Raw genomic sequence first — 27,030 nt, 5'->3', positions numbered from 1 at the left:
TTGTGCGGGAATCGTATTTCTTTCCCTTTTGTTAAAGTTAAATGAGGGCGAACCGGCGAAGAGTTAAGTGCCCGTTGACACCTAGTATATATATAATGCATCCATTTAACAATTGGGCCCAATGTATAATATCCCGCCGTACTTCAACACCACAGAAGAAACGCAATGAACAAAATACAGGATAATAACCAAACTATGCTCCAGTAAGCATCTTATGACACTTCCCAAAAAATATGCAAAGATGCTACCTTAGAAAGTCTAACTAGCCATCAATATCCCCTCATCTCAATATCGGCCTCCGGCCTTTTCTTACTTCCTACCACATTCTCCTTTAATTTTTTGACTGCCATCATGGGATTTGTGACGAGATTATCGTGTTCGCCTTCATACACAATGAAATCGAAAAGTAATTGTCCCGTAATGGCACCCACGCAGGGCATCACTATAGGAATCCAGAAGTAATGTCCAGCTGTTGTGAAAACTTCGCGTCCATATCCAGCCATGTATGAAACTAATCGAGGTCCAAAATCACGGGCAGGATTGATGGCATATCCAGTCTGCCAACCAAGGGAGGCGCCGATACCATACAATGAAAGCCCAAGCACCAACGCACGGACAAGATTCCATTCCGCAGGAAGCTTGTAAGGCAAACGCGGGGAGGACTGGCATGCGACAGCATTTACGAAGAACACCAAAACAATAGTCGCGAAGAACTCCTGCATTGCACGACCGGGCAAGTCAAGAAAGCTGACCGGATATGTGCAATAGATACCAGCTGTCCTCAAAGGACCAGTCACCTGTCGTTGGCCTCCATCGTAGGTAGTAATCGCATTCCTATAAATGCCGAAGACACAAGCAGCGCCGACGCCACATCCCATCACCTGCGCCAAAACATAAATTGGCAACTTCCACCACGGAAATCCTCGGAAAATGCAATTCGTTAGTGTAATAGCTGGGTTCAGATGTCCGGCTGCTCCGCCAGCGATCGCTGTTAGATAACCCATAGTAAGACCGAAGCCGAAGCACAGGTTGATCGAGATCTCGTTACCCATCTGATAATTCGACAACAATGCCTGGGCCACAGCGCCATCTCCAATAATGATAAGAAGAGCACTGCCAAGCATCTCAGAAAGCGGCTCTCGAATATCTCGACGGAACTGCTTGTATTGTGACACCTTGATGCGGCGGCGTCTCTCTTCAGCTTCTATATCTTCCTCGTCTTCGCCGCAAATATCGGGACGAGTAAGAAAGTTTTCATGCTCCACCATTGGAGCAGGTGATTGATCATGCTTATAGAGTCCCTTGGAAGAGAAGTCAGATGCTGGAGTAGACGAGCAGTTGCTGTCTTCGGCACTAGACATGCCCGTTCCCGCAAGTCCCTGGTTTGCACTCGCCTTTTCCATGACCATATGTGGATTGGATGTTCACGACTATTGACAAAGACTATAAAATCGACAGCAGACCAATACCACCAATCGCTGTCAGTAGTTATTGCAGCAAACGAAAAAATTAGACCAATGATTGCTCTTTCAGCTCCGTGCGAATTTAGAGCGCTGTCATGGCTGCGGATATACGTGGTGGTTATGCTAAAACCGGCGGGTGGTTGTGCTTTCGATTCCGTCTCAGACTATGTTAAAACTGGCGGCAATGTGCATCAGCTAAAAACATCGACATGCCGGAAGCGAAAATCAACACTCCTACTCGGTCAGCAACGTGCCACGACAGACGCTAGCGCCAATTACAACGTCGGTTGAGCCTTTGAGGTTGTAGCCAATTAAAGGATTCCGGGTAGGGTGGTCCCTTCTCAGGGCCGTTTTCCACATGGCCCGCGCGCATTTGTACAGAGGTCGCAACAGCCCTGACAGCCATTTCCCGAAAGCTTATTTCGAAGGTTTCTCCGGCTTATACATTCGAAAGCTGCTCATTCTACTCAAATATGTGGACCCATAGAGCATAGGCAATACCAATAAATATTGGACAGGTGCTGCATAAACCAAACCTAAATTTAGGTTAATTAATTGCGCCCATATTTCACTGATGTCTTCGGTTTAGGTGTCGCTGTTCATCTGCTTCAGTACAGTTACAAATCTCGGATCAAAATTCACAGGAGAATGAAAGCATTGTTGACTCTAGAAATGAACAGTAACTATACATCGTTGACTTTGGAAACCAAATGTCAGAAGGCATGTTGCAGTCTGGGAAAGGCGACAGCCATTCGTAACGCAATCACCATTACAGCGATTGCACATATGTTTAAATCAGATGTCGATGTGGGTATCGGCACGTGATAACTATGGGAGCCCTATCCCTCGAGATGCCCTTCGCGACTCTGTAGATTGCTGAAGTTGCTTTCTCATTTATATTTTAGCGAATCTGAGTGGCCTATTACGTTTAAGTGGGCCCCAAGATCCAATGATACGATCTTGCTATGACCGGCAAATTGGAGATTGCTGATGATGACGGGCCTAATGCGACGGAAAGCAATCAACTACATTCATATACTTTCGTTCAGGTGGACCAGTCACAGGATTCGCAATACGACCAGAATCGAAAAAAGAAGAGAAAGATTAAGCATAAGAATAAGCAGCAAAAGCACGATACTAATAACAAAAATTCTCGACGGCCATCCCATTATTTTGACTTCGTTAAGCAAAAACTTGACCAGAAGCAGATACCTAGCATCCATCTAGCTGAGAATGAAGACGATCTTTCAGAAGAAATTAACGACGCGACTCAACATATGGCGCAGAATTTACCGGAAGACGAGGAGGACTACAAGGACCAAAATGATCCGGATTGGACAGACAGTACTGCCGACTCTCCGAGACACTATGATGAAGATGACAACGTGTATGATGGAGTTAGCGACGACCACAATATTTGCGACGCTGAATGGGAAGAACGAGAATCAATTGCTGAATTCGAGATGATTAAAGAAATTGATCGTTTGGATCGCGATCTCGACGGCCAAGAGGAGGAAGTTTTATGGGCTTTTATGAATAGTGGTTCAAGGATCCAGACGACAAGGAAGTAGTGAGCATTCTAAATGCTTTCATTGATGTTTTGACCTAGCTAAAACGGTGTGTGTAGCCGCACAACTATCTAAGCGGATTCACTTATCTCACTGTTATAGAATCCACCTCCGCCACTACTAGAAGAACTCAATACAAGGAGATGGTCGGGGTCACGCAATATGCTAGTTTCGACATGTATTGGTGTGACTTTGCACCTGGGACGGCGGCGGATTGGTGATATGGCCATTAGTAACTAGTGGCTAACGCTGTGATTCAGGTGCAGTCGCAGAATTGGGAGAATGTCCGATTAGGAAGGAATAGACGGCATCTTTTTTTTGGTTTGTTGTAAGCATACGCTAAATGGGACATCGTGAAACTAAATGTACTGCGGCCGGAAGCAAGATTACTGTAAGTAAGATTACTGTACAATAAAACATAGCTTTAATATTTACAAAAGAAAGTTTGCGCAATAGTCAGCATGATATGTTCTGCATACTAACCATCCTCTGTGGATTGTTCGGTGACTACGTCCGACTCGGTACTCATATTATCAGCGGACTCGCTCCTTTCATGTTTTAATGGTTTGCCACCATTAGAATTACTTCTGTCCCGACTGTCCTTATCTGAGGCACTGGACTTCTTTGTAGGTGACGCTGTTTGGCTACTGGATATGGTATTTGCTCGCCTCCACGGCCTTTGTGTGCCGCTGAGTGGGCTTTGCCGCAGCAGACCATCAGCTACTTCGCTTCTGAATTTTGGCGTATGAGGAGACGTCTCATCAATCTCGCTGCCGCTATCATCCTCCACAGCTGTTCTTTTTTTCGATTTGGATTGTCGTGATGTTCTGGTTGATCGGAATCTCTTCTTTGGTGTCGTCGGTCGCTCCTCTTTGATATTTACGTTGTATTCGAAATCCAGCCCTTTGTCTGCATCTCCACCAAGTTCGTGGATCTTTTGCTTCTTTTCATTAAGCAATATTCGCATTTTCTCCAAAATTAATATTTCGCTCTCGTCTTTTTTCTTTAAAAACTCCTGAATTTGATTGCCTAGATTGTCAATCTGCTTTTGGGCGATGGCTAGCTCCTTTTTTGAGTCCCTGAGCTGTTTTTGTACAATTATATATTCCCTAACAGAATCTGAGACCCAGCGCATTGGACTGATTAGCGGATTGTCGTCATATTTGAATTCGACAGTGCCGAGCACATTCTATTGTCGTGTAAGCATTTCAAGTTATCCCAGATGACGATCCCACATACCGTAAAACAATCAACGTAATGTTCAATTGATATCTACATGTCAATTAGAACTTAATTAAATCCAAACCAGGACAGAGCAAGTAGTACCAGATAAGTTTTGTTGTGATCCTTCAGTCCTTTTAGAAATATAAGAGGATATTCATACTTCTCACGTAGTTCGCCACTCTTGAACGTGTCTTCATGTACAAAAATCCACAACAATAAACTAGCCCATTCATCACCAGGAATCAAATTGTTGCGACTACGTATTTTCTCAGCCACTGCAGGTGTGACTTCATTGGATCAGTTGGTCGCTCTTCAGACAAATTGGACTCAGGACTTACGGAGAGCTGAATATGGCTTCTTGCCATCAGTAGCGACTATACTAATTGAAAACTTTGCCGGCGATGAGCTCCCCTCGATTTTATCTGCACACATGACAAACGGTCCGCCTTTGTTGAGCTCTGCGAATGATAACGGACCACGAGAGCAATCATCACTTCTCGGATCGTAAAGCCTGGAGTCATCTGATAGCTTCCCGTCCTGTAGATATTCCATCCTTACACTATATTCGAGATCCGCTTCAGAGTTGGATATGCCATAGACTCAGATTCAGCATTTATACATGCATATGTAGAACGTTACATCAACTAAACATCACGAACAACTGAGACATCTCGAATGGTGGCGACGTCAATGCGGCTTAACTCTGTGCTATCCGTCATTGTCCGTGCGATCGTAACCATGACAAGAGTGCACGTGCCCACCTGACATAACTTTCAAATTTTGTTTTAAATTAGCACCTTAGCTAGGGAATCTTCTGGCTGTAGCTGCATTGAGATGTGCGTTGAAATGACATGCTTCAAGGCTACAACTTGAGATTTCTCGCCTATCACTTCAACGGATCGTGCTTGTTCGTGTCATGGCGTCTCCTAATCGTCATTTGCGAGATCGGTCTTTCTCGCCTATTGGCAGGGACTTTCTTTCTACTTCCCCTGTCCCCTCCATAGCGTCAATCTCGTCAGTGGCTTCGGGGACCACAGTCGTCGAAACACTCCGACCTAAAAAGCAACATTTAACGAATCATGCATCTCACAAACCACGACGTGTTATCGGTGGGGATAACTTCCAGCTACCTGCTGTTATACCGCCATCAACTATTACATCTCAAGTATCGGGTGGGGCCGAAGACGGCTCAGATCAACCGATATGTCCGATATGCCATGAACTGATGGTAAGTACTTGTCTCAACTGTGGCACAACATCTAAAATGGAATGTGCATGTTTTCTAATTGGCAATTTTGTTAGACAAACCTGGCGGAGCTAAATGGCCATCTTGACGAATACCATAAGGATGTCGAACAGGGAGAGAAAGATAACATGCAATCAAAGTTCATGAAATATCTCTCTAAAGCCAAAAACTTCACTCCAGTCCAGGCGTTGAACCAGACATTTGCATATGCAGATATATCAGATCTTGGTTTCACTATGCCTTTGGCACCGGGCGTTAATCCCGATACATCGGCCTTTGTTCCATATAACAACGGGGCCGGTTTTGCGGGGCCGGGTGCGACGGGTTCGACGGGCGGTGTCACATTTGTTGGTCCTCATAATATCGCTCCAACTGGTAGTAACGGTAACTCCCGAAGAATTGCGTCTCCAACAGGTGTGAACGGAACACATCCTCAGGCTGTGCACCAGAGTCCGAAGTTGACTGAAGAATCTATTACTCGTGCACATTGGCAGCGAGAGACTGGAAATGATCATTGCGCGCAATACAGCTGTGGACGTCTTCTCAATAATAGAACCGGAAAAGCAAATTGTCGGTCTTGCGGAAAGCTTTTTTGCGATGAGCATGCGACTTGTCAGATGAAACTTAGTAAGCGAGCGAAGTGGGAGCCCGTACACGGTGTTTGGGCGAGAGTCTGCTTTTCGTGCTTTGAGAGTCGCCCAGGATTTAACGATAGTTCTGGCACAATAGAAGATCTGTCAAGTGCGTTTACGGAGAAGAGAAGGAAAACTGTCACGAAGGCACATCTGGAAGCTAATTTGCTGGAGAAACGATTGACGAAGTTAATAAAGCTCTTGATTGAAACTAATGATCCGAGTGTCAAAGATCTGGGTACTCCAGCTATTACTGGCGCTGGACCTACTCAATTGGCAAAGGGAGCAGCCTTTGCCGCGGCGTCTCTGGCAACCGGATACTTGAAGCAAGTAAGGAACTATCGTAAACCGCCCGAGCAGTCCATTGTTGCGTGGCAAGATGACAAGAATGTTCAAGATTGCCCTTACTGTGAGCAAAAGTTTACATTCTCGTTACGAAAGCATCATTGTCGGCTATGCGGAAATGTCGTGTGTGCTTCCCCGGAAACTATGTGCTCGTCGAGAATAGTATTGGACATGGAAGCAAGTATGTACTCCCAACCATTTTCGAAAGCAATATTTCTAACTGTTAACAGTTTCTGAGTATCTCTCGGAGAGGATATTCGAAGACTTCATTGTCAGTGTGCGTGTATGCAAGGATTGTCACGCAGTTGTCTTCGGACGACGCGAATTCGCGCAAGACATTGCACGTAAACCGAACTTTGTCAAAGTATATGAAAATATGGTTGAGTTCAAGCGTGGAATTGAGTCACTGCTACCGCGTTTCCAGAAATTACTCGGCAATTTCGATGATCCGAACAAGCCACCTTCACATGAGCTTTTGGCAGAAGCGTCGAGAGTACGCAAGAAACTGTTATACAGTTTTCAGGAGTACGACACGGCAGCTAAACGCATATGGAAGATGCCGACATCGTCGGCGCAGCAAAGTAAGTTGCAGTCTAATGTGCATATGGCTGCTATGCAGCTCCTCCAGCTGTACATGCTTCCATTGCGAAGTTTGCCAAACGCATTGAAGCATGCTCAGTCCTAGAAGTGGATGTGCGTAGCTCAAAGAAAGGTGCACAATAATGTTTGAATTGGTTTGACAGAGGCTAGCATTTTATGGAGCTGTTGGTTTACTGTAATTGTTGGAGGACGTACTTAATGCAAATGGCGTATGGGGCATTGCAGTCGATATTTCGGTAAATATATAATACATGTAGAAAAATTGCATTACTGTTATTGTTTTGTATAGATAAATTGGTGTAGATTTGTGGGAATTGTTATTCGCAATCGCTCTGCTTGCCTAGTCTAGACGGCTGGAAGGTCACGACACGGGTTTAGGTTCAAGATGACCGCATCGCACATTCTCACAAGCTCCTACTGCCCACACAGGTTAAGCCTCATTGTCTCAAGTCCATCCGTGTACGGCAACCAACTCCAGCATCGGCAATTCGATCACTCGGCAATATCAACACCGCGAGAAGTGTGCTTACGCGACAGCGAATTAAGTAGGAGGCTTAAGTGCGAAGCCGACGTTCTGTCCTGGGCTGTCGGCCGCAAGCTCGAGTCTTGCTAAACAAGGTAAAACGCGATAGACGACCCTAAATTTCGGCCCATGGTTTATAACAACATCCACACATGTAACGCACTCGACCGCAGCCATGAATGTTCCGTCACCTACGCCGTCCTCTACGGGGAACGGGACTACGACCACGGGCCTTGCGGCGACAAAAGTGACAATGGATGTAACAGATAGGAGAATTATGGGACTCCGAGCTCGACTGACACCTGATCCTTACTGCGATCCCGCGTTCCGTGAAGAATATGTTACGTACTTGTCGCCTGGTTCGAGTGCAACTGTCCCACGGAGTGGAGGACTGTCTGGACTGGAGGATTCAGTAAGCGATGTGGTCAGCAGTAGTGGCATGGCGGGGCACGAGGACGACGATGAGTACTATCCAATTTCAGGAACAGATCATGAGCCGTACATGTCTTCGCAAACACTGGATTACCAAGAAGCCAGCAATGCCAATGCTACACAAGAAAAAGTACAAAGGTATACACCATTCAGAGAATCTGCTTCGAACATGAAGGACAAGAGGATTGAATGCCGCCTACGAGAGCTCGCAGAGATATAAAACCCGGCCGGAGTCGGGGAAGGGATCTGGGTTTTTGGGATCGCCGCAGCGATGGAGATAAGGATGCAGACAGCATAATCAGGGCTAACGATCGTTATAGATACAACCACGATCGAGGCCAAAATCGTGTGCGCGATAGCGAACAGAACAGTATTACGGACACGGATCGCGACCCTGATCGAGTTCGGGCCAGAGAACATGAAGGTCGTAGCATCGACCGCCATAAAAGCAAGGTCGATGACCGAAACAGGACTCACGAGCGGCGGGATCGTGCACACGAGAATGCTAGAATTACAGTTAAGTTGCTCGATAAAACGGATGGTGGTCAGACTCGAGACAGTCAGGGTCATGGTCACAATGATTCCGCAATACCGCCTTCACCGACCATTGAAAAATCTGAGAAGACGAAGACGAAGACAACGAAGGAGGTAAGGAGGTAACTATGCTACTTAGTTGCTTCAATCAAGCTAATTGCATAACATAACGCAGAAGCCAATGTCACGTGAAGCTATCGAATACTATCCTCTCACGCCGCTGCCGTCTTTGTTGAGTCCAACGATTCCTTCCGTCTTTGATTCTGATGGAGCGGACACAGTCAACACGCTGGGCATGATAACTCCTACGCTTCCACCATACTTTGAGTCCGACCTGTCAGGCCTAGGCATTCGATTTGAGGATGACCGAGATAATAAGCGCCGCAATACGCCTTCGGATACAGTACTGCAAAGCCATGGTAACTCACTAATTGATAAACCGCGTAGTCGTATTGTGGTTCTACGCATTCCATCTTTTACGGGCGACCTTGCAACAACTTCAAAGCGCGACTTATCGGAAAACTTGAAGGAAGGAACAAAACGGCGGAAGGTTGAAAATGCCATTGCGAGCCGTTTACAAAAAACGACGGCCAGGAACACAACATCTCAGATGTCAACTGAAAGTGCTCTGTCCTCCTCTTCTGGATCATCGAAATTGACGTCGAAGGCTGTGACGGCTGCCGCAGCTGGGAGTGTAGCCTCCAGATCTCCTACAGTGGTGTCTACTACACCGTCGCTGTCCCCGCATCCAGTTCTTTTATCAAAGGAGAAAGTTGGTTCCAATATACAGACCACTTCACCGTCAGATCATCAGGCCGCCACTCCGCCATCTCAGGTAGCTGCTGCCAACGACGCTGCATCGAGTCCGCGAACCCCAAGTGCAAAGAAGAGTACGTTTGCTGAATACAACAAACGGCGGCTTATCGGTGGCGCCGACGCACCAGTTTCGCCGGCATCACACCAACATGAATTTGTGTCTAATACGCATAAATTGCCCTCAACAGAATCATCGCAGAACAATCTACCGAGGACAACTAGTAACGGTGGCGCATCTTTGAACAGTCAAGCTGTGCAAGTTCTTGAACGTAAGGCGCAAAAATGGATCGCTATCGCCACTGATAGGAAGCACGAGTCAGATCGACAAAGAGAAGCGGGCAATATGCCACTGGCAAGCTTATATGCAATGGATTCGTTACTGTGGGTTTTTTTAAGTATTTTTAGGTTCATAGCTAATCAATTAATAGCGCCTACCTCGTTGGTTTTGATTACGATGATAAATTTTTTAGTATCAAGGGCCGGGTTCCATCAGATAAGAATTGGAGTACTTTGGTTCCATTTACTCGACACTTGGTGACTTTGCATGAATCCAGCAAGGCTCCCTTTCTGGCAGGTCTAAGCTACCAAATCCGTGCAGTCGTCTATCTCCGCATGGCTGGATATCAGCGTCAGACTGTGAAAGCACTACGGCGCTCTTCTGTGCCAGAAGTGCGCGAAAGTGGAACTACGGAATCTCCGGAACTGACAGCATCGGGCCCAAGTACAAGTAATAACTACGTTGCCGACGTAACTGAATTACTCACGAAAGCTTCAAGAAACATGGATTTGGCTGCATACGATTTCCAAAGAGGAGCAAGAATGTTTCCTGTTGAGGCTGTAATTAAGAAGTGTCCGAACACGTGGCGCCGACGTGCGTCAGCGGCCGAATATCTCTCTCAGTCGATGCCGGCCGTCATGGGCGGAGGGTCAAGTGGGCCTGGATTGCGGCCATTAGAAGATCAGTTCGTATTGCCTATTCAGATGTATTCAAGCGTGCGGGAAGTTGCGGCATTTGGTGCGTCTGTACTCGGAGAATGGGCCGAACAAAACAAGTTGAAATACGAATCCGTTTTAGCGAAAGGTGTATTAGAACAGTGATGGCATCTTGAATGATAAACTTTTGAGGTAGACGATGGCATTTCTTTGCTTACATGATCGTTTTTGTTTATCACAGGTTCTTGGATTTTTGTTTTGGTTGGTTCCATTTCACATTGCGTTTCAAATGGCGTTTTTCTGTGCTGGCATTGTAGTATATCGACGTATAACGTATGTGTAACATGATGTGTATCGTCGTGTTTCATCTTGTGACAATAAGAATGTAATCTTCGTCTTCCAAAATTTTAATTTGGCTACTTAGCGCAAACTTCGTACACTAATCAACATTCGTGTAAATTCTACCTACAGTAACATACATGGCAAAAAAACCCTCACAAAGCGTGCAAACATATTATTGCCTGGCAATTATTAACGACTTAAAGCGATGTATCAAAGTAGACAGTACAAATGATACCCCAAATCGATAGAAATCTAACAAGGCTATTTGCATTTCAATCGAACCAGACTACCACAAAACGCATCGCGGCTGCTTGTTCTTGCATTGGAACGCATCAATGAAATCTTGGGAATCCTCAGCGACCGCGAGCACGCGCACAAAGGTCGGGGAATGCGGGTCGGTGTAGATCCTCTGGGCGGCGGTACCAGGTCTAATCTTGCCGCACCACCAACGACCGTAGTTGATAAAAAAGATTTGTTCCTTTGTTAAGTTCAGGCCCGGTAAGAGTGGACTTGGATTTGCCGCTTCGTACACCTTCCACGCGTTGAATGCAGCGGCGATGCCTCCGTTATCGGCAATGTTCTCGCCCTCAGTGAGCTTGCCATTCACGTGTAGTATATTGCCATCTTCGTCCACGACAGTGTATTCAGAATACTGATCAATAAAACATTGGGCTCTAGAATCGAATTCCCGGGCAGTGGCGGGAGTCCACCAATCGTGCAAGACCCCATGTTCGTCGTATTCACGGCCCTGATTGTCGAACGCGTGAGAGAGTTCGTGGCCCGCAACGGCGCCAAAGGCACCATAGTTCATGTAACTTGGCTGGGATTCTGAAAACACCGGAGGCTGAAGGATACCGGCTGGGAAGACGATCTCGCCGAGAGGAGGATTGTAGTATGCATTGACAGTAGACGGAGTCATGCCCCACGCCGCGCGGTCAGTCAATTTACCAAGAGACTGCCATTCCTCGGTCGCAGCCTGCTGCCGTGCAGACAGGTAGTTCTCAAAGTAGGTAGTCGATGACACGGACAACTGTTTGTAGTACTCAGCCAGACTCTCCGCAGACTTAACGTTAGGGCTTTGATCAGGGTACCCGATCTTCTGAACTAAGTTATGCACCTTGTCGATAGCAACGCCTTTTGTCCGGACATCCATCCACGGCAAAACATTAAGCTTCTTTACAAACGCCTCCTTGATTCCGTTAATAATGTCTTCACCCATGCGCTTGGCCTCGGGAGAGAAGGCCTCGTCGACATAGTACTTTCCAAGAATCCAGCCTGTGAGGGAGTCGACCTCGTTGACGCAGGTCTTCCATCGCTCAGGGCGAACGCTGACATCGATGCCTCGGAGCTTATTCTTGAATTCAGTCACAGGCTGGGCAACTGACTCAGACAAGTGAGTCGCAAGGACTTCTATCGCCTTCCAAAGGAAGTAGGTCTGGAGGGTCTCCCGGGAAGCAGAGGCGATGACGGTGTTTAAGTCAACAAGGAATTGGGGATATGCAACAATGATCTTAGATGGAAGCGTGCTAGAAGCGGTCATTGTGCGGATCAAGTAGCCGAAATCGATCGCACCGAATGTCTCCTGAAGTGCAGAAGGAGTGTACGGGTGGTACGTCTTGCCTCCGTCGTAGAGATCCTCACTGCGAAGCCATTAGCCCAAAAAAAACAACAGCGGTCGTAGTATTCGAGACAGAGTAGACTTACAGATCCATTCCAATACTGGCAAGTTTAGTTTCAAAGTCAACAACGTCCTTAGCCAATTGCTCGTATCTCGAGTCTGCCTCAGCCGCAGATAACGAACTGTTCGCGTCAACTAACACGTTCGCCAAGACCTTCTTTATCGCGACAACGTAATTCTCAACAACAGCTGGCATGGAGTAGTAATCTTTCGACGGCAATCCGTTCAATGGTTGATAGAGTTTCAATGCGTTGTAATCTGGGTCCATATCGTCGGCCTCGATATCGAATTGAATAAGAGCTGTGACTGCTAAGGTCTGCAAATACACGACTGCTTCTGTCAAGTCAGCGACGGCAGCACGGGCAGTCTTGGTGAAGATGCCAGTAGGCCCTTCAACCCACAACTTGACTGTCTCGATAGCTCCTTCGTAGAGGGGGTATGTCGCCATGATCTTCTCGAGGACGATATATATAGGCTCGGCGCCGCGGGAAGCGATACGGTCAGTGTCCATGCACGCAGCATACACACCGGTAGCCTTATCCCAAATCTGTCGGTCAGCAGCCGACGCACCGGTATATTCGCCTTCGAGAATCTGCCGAGAAAGACGAAGTGAGTCCTCGTACATGACAGTTGATGTGAAGTAATCGCCCTGGTCGGCTCTCAAGTCATGTTTCGCAATCCATCCGCCGCACGAGTACTGGAAAAAATCTTCACATGGATCAGCCGTCAGGTCGACGTCCGCAAGAAGACCGGCCGCAACTGTGACGCACTCGGGAGTGAGACAGACATCGGCTTCGGGCGCAGCGTTTGCGCGATGACTCAACTTCCATAATCCACGGAGAATCAGAACGAAGACGATGAATCCCAAAAACGCAAGTCCTAGTTTCATCCAAAATGGCTTCTTCTTTAAGTTAACAGTGGTACTCTGGCCAATGCTGGCTTCCGCAGCACCTTCATCTGACGCGAAGATTGCGGTGACAGTTTCCGGGTTGGTTGGATACGGAATCTCATTTGTTGTTTCTGATGTCAAAAGAGGAGCTGAGTCAGCTTCATCGTCGCTCGCGATACTACTATTACTATCCAGAATGCGGTCACGCGTAGCCGCCGCGGAGTCACTATGGAGATGCTCGTTAGTCCCCGTAATCGAGATTCCTTGTCATCCATGTCATGCCAAGTACATCCAGACGACGATTAACCGCTTAACCCATTTACACAACTCAGTAAATCCCATACAGGAAATCTCTCCATCTCTTCTGATAATTGACATGCTCCAAAGCCAAGTTATCCAAAAGCTCCTCAGCCATACTGAGCTAGTGAGCACGAGCTAATATCCCAACACCACCCCCCCCAGCACGTTACAAATTCCATTTCTGACCAAGTCGAAATAACTTACAATACTTCTTCAGCCATCTAATGCCCAGAGTTTTCCAATTCAATCACTGAAGCAACACGATAAGTTCCGTCCCGCGTTCAATACTTTCTGTCCAGAAAAAAAGGCCAAACGTCTGCTGGATTAAGCCAAAGTCACCAACTGGACTAATTCACGCCCCTTCAGCCGAAAGCGGGACTCTGCATGCGTAGGATGCGATAAGAGTGGGGTACCGATGAGAATACGTTCCCCAAACACAGAATTCTAGTACAAATATTCTGTACCCGTCGTCGTACTTTTATAAACCCTTACCCGGTAGCACAAATCCTTTAACCCTCGCCCATTTCAACCCTTACCCAACGATTAATAAACCCCTACCCTCATCACATGAATATAAGTCATGTCGAGCCGCACAATTCTCGAGAGCCGGGAACTTGTGCGAAAATGACGTATTTACCCCTGAATTCATAAACTTTAAAATTATTTTGTGCTCCGACGTCGTCTAATTTTGGTTTTTTTTTTGGTTTTTCGGGGCGTGGGACTTAAACAAAGCGGTTGACGGGACTGGTTGATTGCGCGAAGCATGTGAGGAGCGATAACACGATTGACAACGCATTAAGCATATGACGCACCAACAAGTCTGGCTGGAAGTACGATTATTTTTTTGAACCAGTTGATATACTATATAATACTATAATACTAAACTATAATGTACTACTTTAAACAACAAAAACCATAAAGCGTAATAATTTAAAAAGGTCATCATCACGATAAACAAATTCCGGTTACTTCTCGTGATATTTTAAGAAATCCCGTTTTTCCCCAGTATCTCAGATTGTACACCGCAATTCTCACTCACCCACAACTTCTACACGAAACTCTGTACATACCACATAAGTCTAAGGACAAAGACTGAAGAACTATTAAAAAAATATTATGGTAGCTAAAAGCACACAAAATGGAATAATACACATTCATAAAAAAATTTAATACATAAACAATAGTTCAATGAAAAGAAATAAAATCCGCTTTAACCTTTATTTGCCTTCCCGATAATAAATAATGCAGATTATACGGATGCCATGTAGATAAGTAAAAACCCATAAAATGATGATGATATGATGACAATGATAATGACGTAGTGGCGATGAGATCACTGTACAAAAAAATTTAATTGTCTCGCAAATGACCGAATAAGTATCGACGAAAGGATCCACAATGTTCGCATATCGTAACGGAGTGATCGCAATATACCCGATTCGCCATGTTGCTTAACGTTCGAGAACCGCATCAACCACAAGTAAAGATCTCTGCGAAGAAGGAAGCAATTGTAATACACAGTTCAAACAAAAAAAGTAATGAAAAAGAAAATATCAAGGTACAAAATACACAGCCGGCCTATGTAGGTTACATGTAATTATATCCGCTAAAATCGCCGTTGGTGAACGCATTGCGCATTGGCTGATGTACAAATGGATGAGAGAAAAATTGGGGATGTCCCTGGTGGTGGTGGGATTGCTGGCGCAGGTGGTGCTGGCCGTTTTGTGCCTGGGGGTGCGTCTGATGCGGTGAGTTTGGCTGCTGACCGGGCTGATGCTGAGACTGCGGGCCGCTGCTCGACGGCCCGTAGGCGGAACCAGTGCTGCCATTGACAGCGTGCATGGCATTGCCATCTTGAATTTCCAATCCCTGCATACGTCTGACCAACATATTAGGACCGGGATTGCCGTTTCCATTGCCACGTGGGTAACCTTGGAATGGTGAACTGGATGCGTTGCCATTGGGGGAACCAGCGGTCGCGCCAACCGGAGGACCAATTATCTTCGACTGAATACGGCGGCCATAAGGGGTATTGCGAATCGAAGGAAGGATCGGACGAATAACGTCAACAAGGACTTGACGGGTCTGAGGATCGGCATAGTCAAGCGCAGTCTGAATAACATAGTTTGCGAATGAATCACGAAGGAGCTTCTCCAAGAACACTGACGAGAGCAACTCATCAATAAGAATTTTGCGAGTAGAAGGCTCAGCTATGCGAATGCACTGTGACCAAGTTAACATCTACTGAGATCAAAAACACGCATCACGTCAAATGTACTGACCTTCTCAATGACGTTTGAACTAAACTTCTGCATAGAGAGGGTACAGACGTTACCCGAGAACCGGCGGATCAAGGGATCAGAGTACTTCGCGTCACACAAGTCTAGTACATACTGAGTAACGTAGTTTCCAAAAGGATCCTGCACTAGAGTGAACGCATGCGTGGTGATTTCGTTCACGAGCTGCTGCTTCTGAGCATCAGAAGCATGGTCGATGCAGCGCTGCAGAACGCAGCAGCCGTGCCTGTGCGTACCAACGGCAACACAGTTCTCGCTGACGGCATCAAATATAAACTGCGACTCATTAGTACATACTGCCAGCTAAATACACTATAACATACCTGTGCATCATCGGTGCTCAGTCTATTGAGACATTTCTGGATAACGTGATTTCCGTTCAAGTCTTGAATAAGCTCGACAACATTAGTCTTCAAAGCGTTCACAATAAGGCGAATCTATTGTAAAAGTTAATATATCAAAAAATCTACTTCACTTTAAAAATATGCGTACCTGCTCCGGAGTAGAGACATGCTCGATCATCTTCTGTAATGCACGAGTGCCATGCTGATTCAATGCTATCTTTACTAGCTGCGGAGCGGCAGTCTCTACTAAAATAGTGCGCTGCTCATCATTAGCGTGCTCCAACAGCTTCTGGCAGAGATAGTTTCCAAATGGATCTAATAGCATTAGTAAGTATAAACCTGGCTGTCTCAAGGTCCTTACCAATCATGAGCTCAACGACGTGAGGATACGTTTCATTGAAGATCATATTCAGATAAGTCGGGTTTCTCTCCTCCAACTTCTTTTGCAAATACCGACATCCATGCTGGTCCTTGCACAAAGAGTATATCTCATTTACAAGACTCTCGAGCATCACGTTCGCGAATCGGTTCACGTCCTGCTCGCTCTGACGTCTATTTGACGCAGTCCTGTGCATAAGATTGGCACCAGAAGGTGGCGCTGGAACGGTAGGTTGCGATGGACTGTGCTGACGTTGATGTGGATGGGCCTGCCCGACAGGTGGACCTGAAGCGATTCCTTGACCATACATATTATCTGGAGCAGGTTGCTGATTCGCGGAGCGGTAGAGAGGGGGATACGAGTAGCTAGATGGATGAAATACCTGCGGCAACATGTAGGGAGGATACACTCCAGGCGATGGAACCGGCGAATTGCCATCAGCATGCAATCCCGGAAGTGGACTTACTGATGGCTGGAAACCCTGCTCGTGACGTTCGCTGTCTGATATTGATCTTTGGGATGGCTGTCGGCTGTGTGATACATCATTCGGAAATGACTGCATGACCGTGAGTCAAAAAAGAAGCCGACTAGAAAGAAGTAAGGAAGCATACCTTAGAAGAGTTGGTGCCACCATTGAAGAGCTGGTAAGTAGATGGCATGTCTACAGAAGCACGCTTGTCCTTATAGTGATTGGCTGAGTCTCCATATGCAGCCGAAACACCGGACAAGGTATGCTGATGGCCAGTGCGACCGCGAGACATGAATGGCCAGACCTGCTGCTGCGTGCCCGGCTGAGACGTCGCCGGTTGTTGTTGGGCCGACGTCGACAGAACCTGAGATGATGCCGGTTGCGACAGCGACGACTGGTTAAAGCTCTCACGGCGGATAAGAATGGGAAACTTGTCGTCGGTGGTGTTGAACTTGAGCTCGGGGTTTACAGCGGTGGCCGAGGAAGACCCTAACGCAGAGTCATCTCCAAACAAAAATTTTGTCGTGTTAATCTGACCAAGACTATATGTTGAATCAACATCAACAGCGCTCTGGGATCTGGCTTGTGAATCTGAACGGCCAAGAGAAATCTTTGGCAGATCAAAGAGCAAAGGATCCTCGTTCGACAGTCGTCGGCTCGGACCGAGCGACGTAGATGTCAGCGTACGCGTGCGAGGAATGGCGTCTTCCGGAGGAGTCATTAGCTGCTGGCCAGGCAAACGAAGCATTGCGTTAGGAGTGACTACGCCGGCGACACCAACAGGGACAGTCTGGGAGCGTATCCTATCGCCGCCGACGGTGGTGCTCGGTAGAGCTTCACGGTAGTCAGGAGGTGTGGTCGGTTCGCTGATCGTAGTAGCAGTATTTGCACTGTTATCTGCTTCATTGGCAGCCATCTGGAGAATCATTTGCTCATCTTTACGATGTTGCTCGGCGAGAAGGTGCATTTCCTGTTCGAATCGTCTGATGTGCTCCTGTCGCATGAATTCGTGCTCCTGACGTTTGTGTTCAAGCTTTGAGCCAAAAGATTAGCACCATCGCCCAACCACGGCACATAAGACACAAATAATGACTTACCATCTGAGCTTTTTGAGAGGGCTGTAAAAGGCAAGAAGAATAAGTTCGTTAGTAATGAACAAAAGATCAAAATGATAAAGGAACAATCCGACAGTCCTGGGCACACTGGGGCATGCTCCCACAGTCAAGGTGGAACCCCTATTTTGGTGGTCCAGCAAACGAAAGAGGCTAGCAGTGAAGTAGATAGAATACATACCGTGCCCTCGTAGAAACCGTGCGGGGATTTGACGAGTGCTGGATCGACCATGATCGAAGACCTATTGTCGACGATTGCTGGCGAGAGTCTCGGCGGCCCGCTAGTGCTCACGGTACTCGAAACGGCGGCCGGAGATGAACCTAGCCTGTCAGCGCTAAGGAATTGGTTGCTGCGGTTGGACGACTGGGACAGCAACAAGTGGGGTGATTGAAAGGCGGAGTCTGGGAAGGCGAGACTTGACTGCGACGGCAGAGGAGGAGTGAAAGCCGCGGAGGCGACGGTAGAATTGGCAGAAGTAGCCGTGACCGCCGTGCTAGAGGGTGAAGTAGTATTTGGAGAGGTATCAGGCAATGGCGATGATGGCGCGATGGCGGAGGAGGGGAAAATGTTCTTGAGGTCGGAATGCTGCAACGGAGAAGGCGGATGCGGCTGTCTAGAAATTGGTAACGAGCTAGTGCTTATTTGAGCAGAAAAAGCCATCAATCGAAGAAAAACGGACTGCAAAATACCAGCGCAAAGAATAGCGCAAGATGGTTAGCCGCTTGTAGCTAAAAAGAATGAAAAGAAATCGGTCCGCAGTGGTCTTGTGGTAAGCAAAAGTAAGAACAACGAGAGAAAAAGTGACGACCACCCCACTGAATCTGACCGGCGCAAAGAAGCCAGTACAGCGAATACAACGGAGAATTGAAAATCAGAGAAGTATAAAGAGTGAATGACTGATTGAACAAAACCAATAGTTGACTGATCTAGGGATGGCGGAAGCAAGGCGATTGCACGACGGTCTTGCAAGTGGAGAGCTTCAGCAAGAACGGAGGCACCCACGCACAACCGTCGCTAGAGGCCGAGAACGTAGACCACCAATTTTTGCTGCACACCAGCATGCAGGACCAAATTCAAAAATGAAAATAGACTCACCTATAACACAATGCCCGATCTAATGTACAAAGAGCCCACAGCCAGTGGAGAAGGAGGGGGACGAATGGTAAAGAATTCGCTGGGAGGGAGCGGCGGGGACGAGGCGCGGAAAGTTAACTATGGTACAGGTCGTAGCGCAGACCAGGAAAGCTCCCCGCCCACGGAGGCAGGATTTGGCGGGGGGAGAAAACTAGATTCTTTTGTAGAGAAGACGGCCTGATGGGGCCGAGTGTTACGAGTGAAAACCTGTGATAAAGGAGAGGAAGGTAGGTGGTGGGGAGAAGAAAGAAGAGATCGCTAAAAGGGACGAAAGAGACGACGAGAAAAGGAGTTGGAGAGAGTGCTACGAATTGAGGATCCAGACTATGGAACTACAGAAGGACGGGGAGTTAGACACTGGCAAAAGTGACGAGGTGTCGAAAGTCGGAAGTTGCTAGAGTCGAGTTGAGCAGCGAGTCGCTCGTTACCTGCTCTCGCTAGTCAAGCTATGTAGACAGACAGCTGGGAAAAGTTGCCCTGCGGACGTACGACTCACGGGTGACTGTACATATTATTATGTCTACTGGAAAGCCACGACCAAAGACTTTTTAGGTCAGAACGACCAAATCTGCTGGACAAAACACATAAAAATAAGTGTGATCAGAGGGCAGCAAACTGGGCCCTAAACTAAATACTTTTTACATAATGGACCAACCACCAGCGTTGAGATGAAGTTTGCACGCGCGTGAAGGTCGGTCTCGGGACATAAACGCGAGTCGCGAATAGTCTCTCGGCATATAATTACCCTAAACCTGGCTCACTCCTTTCTCTTGTGATCCGCGCCGCCTCTCACTAAATCTCAGCTTAAGTTTAGCTCACAACAAATTCACCGAGCAGTGCCTGCAACCCGCTCGCATAGAAAATGACTTATGTATATTGTATCAAATGCACTGTAGGCTTGAGGCATGACCTATCTGCCATTTAACTACCCAATCATCAGTCATGGGCTGGGCTGCTCACAATATAGTCACCGATTTTCCTTCCACGCGGGAACAGTTGGGCCGCTTACTCAGGCCACAACGCTGGTCGCAACTCGCAAGCACGCACAAACGCACGCAAACGCACTCCCGTGGCTAGTGTAATGTAATGTTCTTACTGAGGCTGCCAGTCTGAGCCCTCACTAAGACAAATCGCAAAGTCTAAACTGAGCCCACTAAACCCTCAGAAGCTGGTAAGCTTCCTAGCAAAGCTAGCCTAGCCCTCCGGTCGGCTGTTGAACGAGCATTTGTAGGTAACTGCAGCATAAGTTAATTGTAGTGAAGCGGCCCGACGACGGTATGCCCCTATGGGGGGATTTGCGATTACCATGACTATTTTTGCATTTTACAGCATAGTAATTCGAATTAGTATTGACAGACGTAGTCGAGATTTCATAACAGCCTCATGCGGGCCCGGCTGGTCCTGTGTCAGCAAGACTCATCTTATGCGTTAGTTAAGTTACTCAGTGCCACTTTACAGAGCAACTAGCTCAGGTAATTCGGTGAGTTGCCACACGCGCAAAACACAAAACGCGTCGCCAGCAGCCGGTCGCCACCGTTTTTGCATCTTGGCCCACCCACTCAGATCGGTTGTCACAGGTCCGGTGAGCCGGGGCCCAACAGAGTAATTAAGCAGCCCAGACTGTACAAGAAAATAATAACCCCAAAAGGAGCAATCTCGACTCTCGCTCGATTCGATTCGCTTATGCTCCAATACAAAGGGCAACTGATGCACAATCAGGTTCTCATTTTATATTATTGTCCTGCTCGTTGCCGGGTGAAATCTGTAGTTTATAAAACTCTCGCGTCAGGACTTGCCTCTGCTTGCCACGGCCACTATTTCTATCTCGTAATAACTCTACTAATAGCGTCCCCAACCCTCCTCCTCAACTCGTCTTTCTATCACATTGGTTGTCCCCCGGCGATCGGCTCCACTTCCGTCGATCAATCTTCTTGTATTAAAATGTTCGCCGACAACCTTTGAAAGCGACACTCTTCCGACCAGCAGCCGACGATTCCTTCCAAGCAAAATGAGCCAAGAAACGTCATAGCCCCGTGCCACATGCCCCTATCTATCATGCCAGTGGGTCGCCAAAAAGTTGGTGATCCCTTTGACAACAATTTGCAACAGATAACTCTGGGGGCCGTCACCATTAAATTATATCAAAATCTTGCGAGTCGACATGTAAATCATATTAACTTTGACTTGGCAATTCTTTCCAACGAAACCGAAAAGAACCCCAATTACAAAAACGGATCTGCGTCATTGAACCCTAAACCTACCGCCTTCCGGGGAATGTGTGTGACATTCATGGTGGTGAATTTAGTTGGTCTAGCCGGCGAGCACATGATATCGTCACAGCACTCCGCGTCATTACCCCTACAAACCCTAATTTACTCTCGTGCAACCCTATCCTTGAAACCGCAACCGTTTATTGCGGGTTTCGTGTCAATCGCGTAAAACCTCAATCCGGCCCTTAGAAATCACGAAATCGTTTTGGATATCGAGGCTGGGTAATTGTCGCTGGAAACAGCTCCAAGCCCCCCTGCATAAAATTGATGACGTTGGTACCGGCATCTCCTCTGGTATCAACGTTGTGATTTGTATATCTATTTTTTTGATCTCTGATGGTCTCGCGATTCTGACTACTTATGAAGCCGTTGCGATGTAGGTGCTAGTCTAGTCATGTCATATCGCTGGAGTTCACAGTAATTGGGCTCAGCGTTGCGCTTTTTATTGATTGTTTGATATTCAAAGTACAATTTTAGGTTGTGTTTTCACCTTCCATCTCTTTACTATTTTAGCATCCGTAGTTACGCTCCGTGATTACTTCAACCAGTTCTATTAACAAAAAAAATGATTTAAATACACCGATAATGTGAAAACTATTTACAAAGCGGAATTAAAGAAAAAAAAAATCTTCTAAAACGCGTCGCCGAGTTTCAATCGCGGCGCAACATTCATAGACAATAACTCCTGGAACAACAACTTCGCTGCGTACGGAATCGTGAGCTTATACACATTCTTCGCAGATTGGCATGTCGTGCACCACCCATTATACCCCATCAGCCCGCACTGTCCGCACACATCCACATTGAATGCGTCTGACGAAATCATCAGCCGTTCGAGCAGTAACTGAGACGCGCCATATGCAATCAGACAATCACGTTCCATCTCGCCGAGACGCAGACCACCGTCTCGAGATCGACCTTCAGTCGGTTGGCGCGTTAATACTGCTCGCGGGCCCCGCGCACGGGCGTGCATCTTGTCCAGAACCATGTGTTTCAGCTTTTGGTAGTAAATCGGTCCAAAGAAGATATACGCCTGCAGACACTCGCCAGTGACTCCTGAAGTCAGCATGTCCTTGCCCGAATAACTGTAACCTTTATCTACCAGAATCTTCGCCATATCCGTTAATTTACTTCCGCCAAACGCGGTGCCATATTGAAGTGATCCATCCAGCACCCCAGCTTTCCCAGAAATCATTTCAATCATCTTGCCGACAGTCATTCGCGACGGGAATCCATGTGGGTTCATGATAATATCCGGACACACGCCGGAATCTGAAAATGGCATGTCTTCTTGCGGGACAATCACCCCACACACACCTTTCTGACCGTGTCGCGACGAAAACTTATCGCCGAGCTCAGGACGGCGAGTCTGCCTTAGCAACACCTTGATAAGTGGTTGCTCCGATTCCGATGACGTGAGTAGTACCTTGTCAATGTAACTCGGCTCCGGCGACTTGTAAACCACTGGACTATCTTTGTAATCATCCGCCGACGGAGTCGGACCTCCTTGCGCGCCAAGAAGATTGTCCCCGGTGTTATTCGGAACCTGTTTGTTCACATACACCATGCCCGTAGACACTTGCTCGCCTACCCCAGGCAATCCGTCCTGCTCCAAGATCGCATGCTTGAAAATCGGATTGCCGTCCTGGTCCCGCTTAACTCCATCGAGTCGATCATGAGTCTGATTCGAATATCGCTTCAGCGTCGTCGTATTCTTCCTCAACACCTGGCATCGTCCAAACCCACGGTCGATTGACGCCTTGTTAAGAACTAATGCATCCTCGATATCGTAACCAGAGTAACTCATCACAGCCACAGTCGCATTCTGACCAGCAGGCAACTTATCGTACTGAATAAGCTCTATCGTGCGCGTTTTCACCATTGGTTGTTGCGGGTATACCATCAGATACAGCAACGTGTCGATTCGTTGCAACTGATTGTATGCAATCGCGCCAATCGCTTGTTTACCCATAGCACACTGGTAAGTGTTTCGTGGCGACTGGTTGTGGTGCGGATATGGAATCAATCCTGCAACCGCCCCGAGAATCGTGAACGGTTCGATCTCAAGATGCGTGCTAATGCTGTCGATCTGGTGCTCGTAAATCGCAATGTTGCAGTCGTTCTCCTCGTTCACGTCAAGATACTCAACAAGCCCTTTTCGCAGGAAATCGTCAAACTGCATCAGTCCTTCTTTCAACGCCTACCGTAATTAGCGCAATTCTTCAATCAGCAAATAATCCATCACATATACCTGAATATGCTTCGCCGTAACCAAAGACTTCTGCTTATCAACAATAATCAAAGGCCGACAAATCCGTCCTCCGTCAGTCGCAATATGCACAGCCTTGTGATGATGATTAATATAAAAGCTAATAAATACCGACACCCTGCCCTTGCGTCTCAAATTTCGGAATCGAGTGACAAATTTGACCGGAGTCCGTGTAATTCCCAACACAGTACCGTTCAGGAAAATACCGTAGGATCCTGGCGCATGAAGCTCGTGGCCACTGATAACGGAAATATGTTCCGCTCCGAGAACGTAGATTAGCTTCTTGATCGGCTCCTCTTCGTCATCCGTAGTGATGTGCGTCATGAGCGCCAAGTTCTTGACAAGACCGCATGCCTCTCCTTCAGGCGTGTCGGACGGGCACACTACCTCGTTAGCATCTCTCATACAAATAAATTTCCAGAGACTAAAACCTACACATCCCAAACTGCGACGGTTGCAAGGACCGAGGTCCACTGACCTTTCTCGTCTTTTCAAACTGACTCGATATTCTCGTCATCATGCCCAGCGCGCTAATATAACTCAACCGACTCAACACATGCGTAACGCCTGCACGCTCCATCTTAAACCGCTTCAATGACCAGTTTCCTGTTGATATCGCGCGATTCATGCCCATTGTAATATTATTGCTATGAATAGTGATATTCAGCAACGCGTCAAACTCGTTTGTCCGATTCGGTTTCTTGAGCACTTTGTCGATACTCGTCTTGAAATCATTATTAAACTTCTTGAACAAATCCTCAAATAAAAGCGACAACAACTGGCCCGCGAGTTCAAGGCGCTTGTTACCCACGTAATCTCTGTCGTCCACTAACTGAGGATTGACCATTGCCATCAGGACTCGTCTCGTCATGATTGACATGTAAATCGCCTTTTCTCTGAAATCGAGGTTATGAACTGAAATGTGAGCAATGACCGTCGTAGCCAGAGCTTCTAAGCCTTCTTGTAGTGCCGACAATCTCGGACTCATGGGTCGTCTGCTTGTCTTCATTTTCGTGCCAAGATATTCCAGCGCCTGCTGCTGGGTAAACACGTTCAGTTTCGCACACTCCTCGAGGTTGATCGCGAAAACTTCTTGGTACCGTGAATCTGCACCAGCCACGAGCTGCAAGATCTCGAAATCCGATTGAATACCACACGCCTTCAACACCAACACGATAGGAATATCTTCTGTGATAGAGTTGTGCTTGAGATAGATTTTGCCGTGCTTGGTAAGAATATAAGTCTTGGATTTCCGTTCGTGCGTAGAACTGGTAACCGAAGCCTGGAAAATTCCTTTCTTCTCGTCCGCTTCGACGATAATACGATTCTTACTCAACTGCTCCTGCACTAGAATAACCTTCTCCGTGCCATTCACAATAAAGTACCCGCCGGGGTCAAGCGGACACTCCATCAACTTCGCCATTTCAGTCTCAGATTTGCCGGCCAGCACACATCGCTCACTCCGCAACATAATCGGCATCCGTCCGATCTCAAGCCCCTTATGAATCACAATCTTCTTTCCCCGCGTGTACTCCACGTCCACGAAAATCGGCGCGGCGTAAGTCAAGTCTCGCAAGCGACACTCATGAGGTGTAATCTCAGTGCTCAAGCTGTTCTGGTCTCTTCGCTGCGGCATGCCGACGCGGATATCCAGATACTTTAGGTAAAACTCGGGATCAACATCGCTAACCACACGTTCGTTCGCGCGCACGATTTTCTTGAGGTCGACATTCACAAAGTAATTAAACGAATCAAGATGTTGCTTCACGAGACCTTTGATTTTCAAAAAGGCCGGCAATAATAGCCATTTATCCTATTTCTAATTAGCCCAACATTTCGTAATATCCGCAGCAACCGTACCTCAGCAGTGTTGACCGCATCAGTGAGTTTTTTCCCATGATACAAAGGCTGCAATAACTCATTAAACGACACATCGGGCCGTGCGCTGCCTTTCTCAATCGCCATATCGGCTTGTCCCTATCCCGCTAAATATGATCTCGCACTGTGCATGAAACTGATTCAGAAATTTGCTGCGGATGTGTCATCCACGTTTTGGCAGGCAATTAGAAATTTGTTTGAGGAAAGTAGCGAAACTGTGGGATTGTGGTGGGCTCCCAACCACGAAACTTTATTCAAACTTTCAACCGGAACCAACCGGCGTCTTTGACCGATTCCAATTGTCAAACGGCATATTAATTCATGACAACATTTAAGGATTGATTTACAAGATTATACTATCGATATTTTGACAATGCTACGACTGGGTTGACTATGAACAGACTACAGAGCTTAATTGTTACACTGATATCAGATTATCGACATCCATTGCACACAACAACTGCGAGGATGTCCAGTCCAATTTCGAACGTATCTCACAACCGGCCTGCTTCACAACACCAATCCCATCGATTACTGATCCCAGCAACCGTCTCGACCATTTGAATTTCTGAAGATATCTGTATACTATAGTGCCAGAGGACCCTGGACAGGAGCAATAGGCTGTTATTGATCGTGATTGTGAGGGGTGCTATCGTCTGGTGCATTCAGCTTTGAGTTATTGAGCGATAGGTAACGACAGAAGGATTTAGCAGGAAATGATAAATCGAGCCTCAATAGCGGCAATGCAGTAGAGAAGACGAAGGACTATATAGATAATTTCACACTCATTCGCAAGCTCAGCGAATCGAAACAGCACATCGTGAGGGCGAACGGTGACAGTATCCAATGCCACGAAAAGAAGCTGTGCATGTTCACCACATAGCAAAATGAAATCACTTCATCCACCAAAACTGCAACCGGGGCCTACTCAAATCTACCCTCAAAAACGCCAGCAATTTGGTAATAAATCGGCCCTATCATTTCTAGATAACATTTTCATGCCATTCATGTTTAATTTTCCTGTACGGCCACACTCGTCTGTGTCAGAGATTATGGACAATACTGCGGACAAAAGTAATATTCAAGAAGCTTTTGTCCAACTGGAAAATGGGAATACCACTGTTGTAGAGGGAAAGGATCGGTTAGCTGTGGCTGGGTCTCCGTTGGACGAGACGGACATTGTAATCGTGCCATTCCCGCCGAGAAGGCATCGTATCCATGTTCGATGTCCCAACGCCAAAGTCGACAACGGCTCGCTTCGGGTCAAGTTGCTTAGATATAAGTATATTAAAAGGAAGCAGCTGGCTTTAAAGTCTCACAAGATTAGATTAATCGGGGACCGATTAGCAGCA

General features: G+C 47.0%; 9 protein-coding genes across 9 annotated transcripts; 3 read left to right on the top strand and 6 right to left on the bottom strand.

Moving 5' to 3' along the window:
- Positions 1–269: 269 nt before the first annotated feature.
- V1513DRAFT_458306 (aquaporin-like protein) lies at positions 270–1,403 on the bottom strand (the record flags this gene model as incomplete). The annotated part of the gene is made up of 1 exon (XM_066899683.1): positions 270–1,403. The coding sequence occupies one exon, from the start codon at positions 1,401–1,403 to the stop codon at positions 270–272; it is 1,134 nt and encodes a 377-aa protein (XP_066753900.1).
- A 545-nt stretch (positions 1,404–1,948) lies between these two features.
- On the top strand, positions 1,949–3,473 carry V1513DRAFT_443810 (uncharacterized protein). Its single transcript, XM_066897876.1, has 2 exons — positions 1,949–3,033; positions 3,091–3,473. Exons 1-2 carry the CDS (start codon positions 2,429–2,431, stop codon positions 3,104–3,106), a joined length of 621 nt encoding a protein of 206 aa, XP_066753899.1. The 5' UTR covers positions 1,949–2,428; the 3' UTR covers positions 3,107–3,473.
- On the bottom strand, positions 3,413–4,957 carry V1513DRAFT_443807 (uncharacterized protein). Its single transcript, XM_066897875.1, has 4 exons — positions 4,594–4,957; positions 4,358–4,542; positions 4,271–4,303; positions 3,413–4,220 (listed from the first exon to the last, which is right to left on the bottom strand). Exons 1-4 carry the CDS (start codon positions 4,805–4,807, stop codon positions 3,510–3,512), a joined length of 1,143 nt encoding a protein of 380 aa, XP_066753898.1. The 5' UTR covers positions 4,808–4,957; the 3' UTR covers positions 3,413–3,509.
- A 133-nt stretch (positions 4,958–5,090) lies between these two features.
- Positions 5,091–7,390, top strand: V1513DRAFT_443803 (FYVE zinc finger-domain-containing protein). Its single transcript, XM_066897874.1, has 3 exons — positions 5,091–5,483; positions 5,558–6,659; positions 6,709–7,390. The coding sequence occupies exons 1-3, from the start codon at positions 5,172–5,174 to the stop codon at positions 7,161–7,163; spliced, it is 1,869 nt and encodes a 622-aa protein (XP_066753897.1). The 5' UTR covers positions 5,091–5,171; the 3' UTR covers positions 7,164–7,390.
- A 1,274-nt stretch (positions 7,391–8,664) lies between these two features.
- On the top strand, positions 8,665–10,746 carry V1513DRAFT_443800 (uncharacterized protein). Its single transcript, XM_066897873.1, has 2 exons — positions 8,665–9,764; positions 9,812–10,746. Exons 1-2 carry the CDS (start codon positions 8,749–8,751, stop codon positions 10,479–10,481), a joined length of 1,686 nt encoding a protein of 561 aa, XP_066753896.1. The 5' UTR covers positions 8,665–8,748; the 3' UTR covers positions 10,482–10,746.
- On the bottom strand, positions 10,622–13,959 carry V1513DRAFT_443798 (uncharacterized protein). The gene is made up of 3 exons (XM_066897872.1): positions 13,730–13,959; positions 12,363–13,451; positions 10,622–12,298 (listed from the first exon to the last, which is right to left on the bottom strand). The coding sequence occupies exons 1-3, from the start codon at positions 13,744–13,746 to the stop codon at positions 10,945–10,947; spliced, it is 2,460 nt and encodes an 819-aa protein (XP_066753895.1). The 5' UTR covers positions 13,747–13,959; the 3' UTR covers positions 10,622–10,944.
- A 1,153-nt stretch (positions 13,960–15,112) lies between these two features.
- Positions 15,113–16,741, bottom strand: V1513DRAFT_378502 (armadillo-type protein; the record flags this gene model as incomplete). Its single annotated transcript, XM_066894983.1, has 5 exons — positions 15,113–15,748; positions 15,808–16,098; positions 16,146–16,259; positions 16,315–16,481; positions 16,528–16,741. The coding sequence occupies 5 exons, from the start codon at positions 16,739–16,741 to the stop codon at positions 15,113–15,115; spliced, it is 1,422 nt and encodes a 473-aa protein (XP_066753894.1).
- Positions 16,742–17,132: 391 nt separating this feature from the next.
- Positions 17,133–18,017, bottom strand: V1513DRAFT_458299 (uncharacterized protein; the record flags this gene model as incomplete). Its single annotated transcript, XM_066899682.1, has 1 exon — positions 17,133–18,017. One exon carries the CDS (start codon positions 18,015–18,017, stop codon positions 17,133–17,135), a length of 885 nt encoding a protein of 294 aa, XP_066753893.1.
- A 4,049-nt stretch (positions 18,018–22,066) lies between these two features.
- On the bottom strand, positions 22,067–25,880 carry V1513DRAFT_484608 (uncharacterized protein). The gene is made up of 4 exons (XM_066900449.1): positions 25,661–25,880; positions 24,236–25,613; positions 23,783–24,183; positions 22,067–23,731 (listed from the first exon to the last, which is right to left on the bottom strand). Exons 1-4 carry the CDS (start codon positions 25,763–25,765, stop codon positions 22,163–22,165), a joined length of 3,453 nt encoding a protein of 1,150 aa, XP_066753892.1. The 5' UTR covers positions 25,766–25,880; the 3' UTR covers positions 22,067–22,162.
- Positions 25,881–27,030: the final 1,150 nt, after the last annotated feature.

The sequence above is a fragment of the Lipomyces chichibuensis genome (assembly GCF_038497645.1).
Source record: "Lipomyces chichibuensis strain CBS 12929 unplaced genomic scaffold V1513scaffold_13, whole genome shotgun sequence".
Taxonomy (NCBI): Eukaryota; Fungi; Ascomycota; class Lipomycetes; order Lipomycetales; family Lipomycetaceae; genus Lipomyces; species Lipomyces chichibuensis.
Note: the sequence above shows the minus strand (reverse complement) of the source record. Positions and strands in the feature narration are given on the sequence as shown.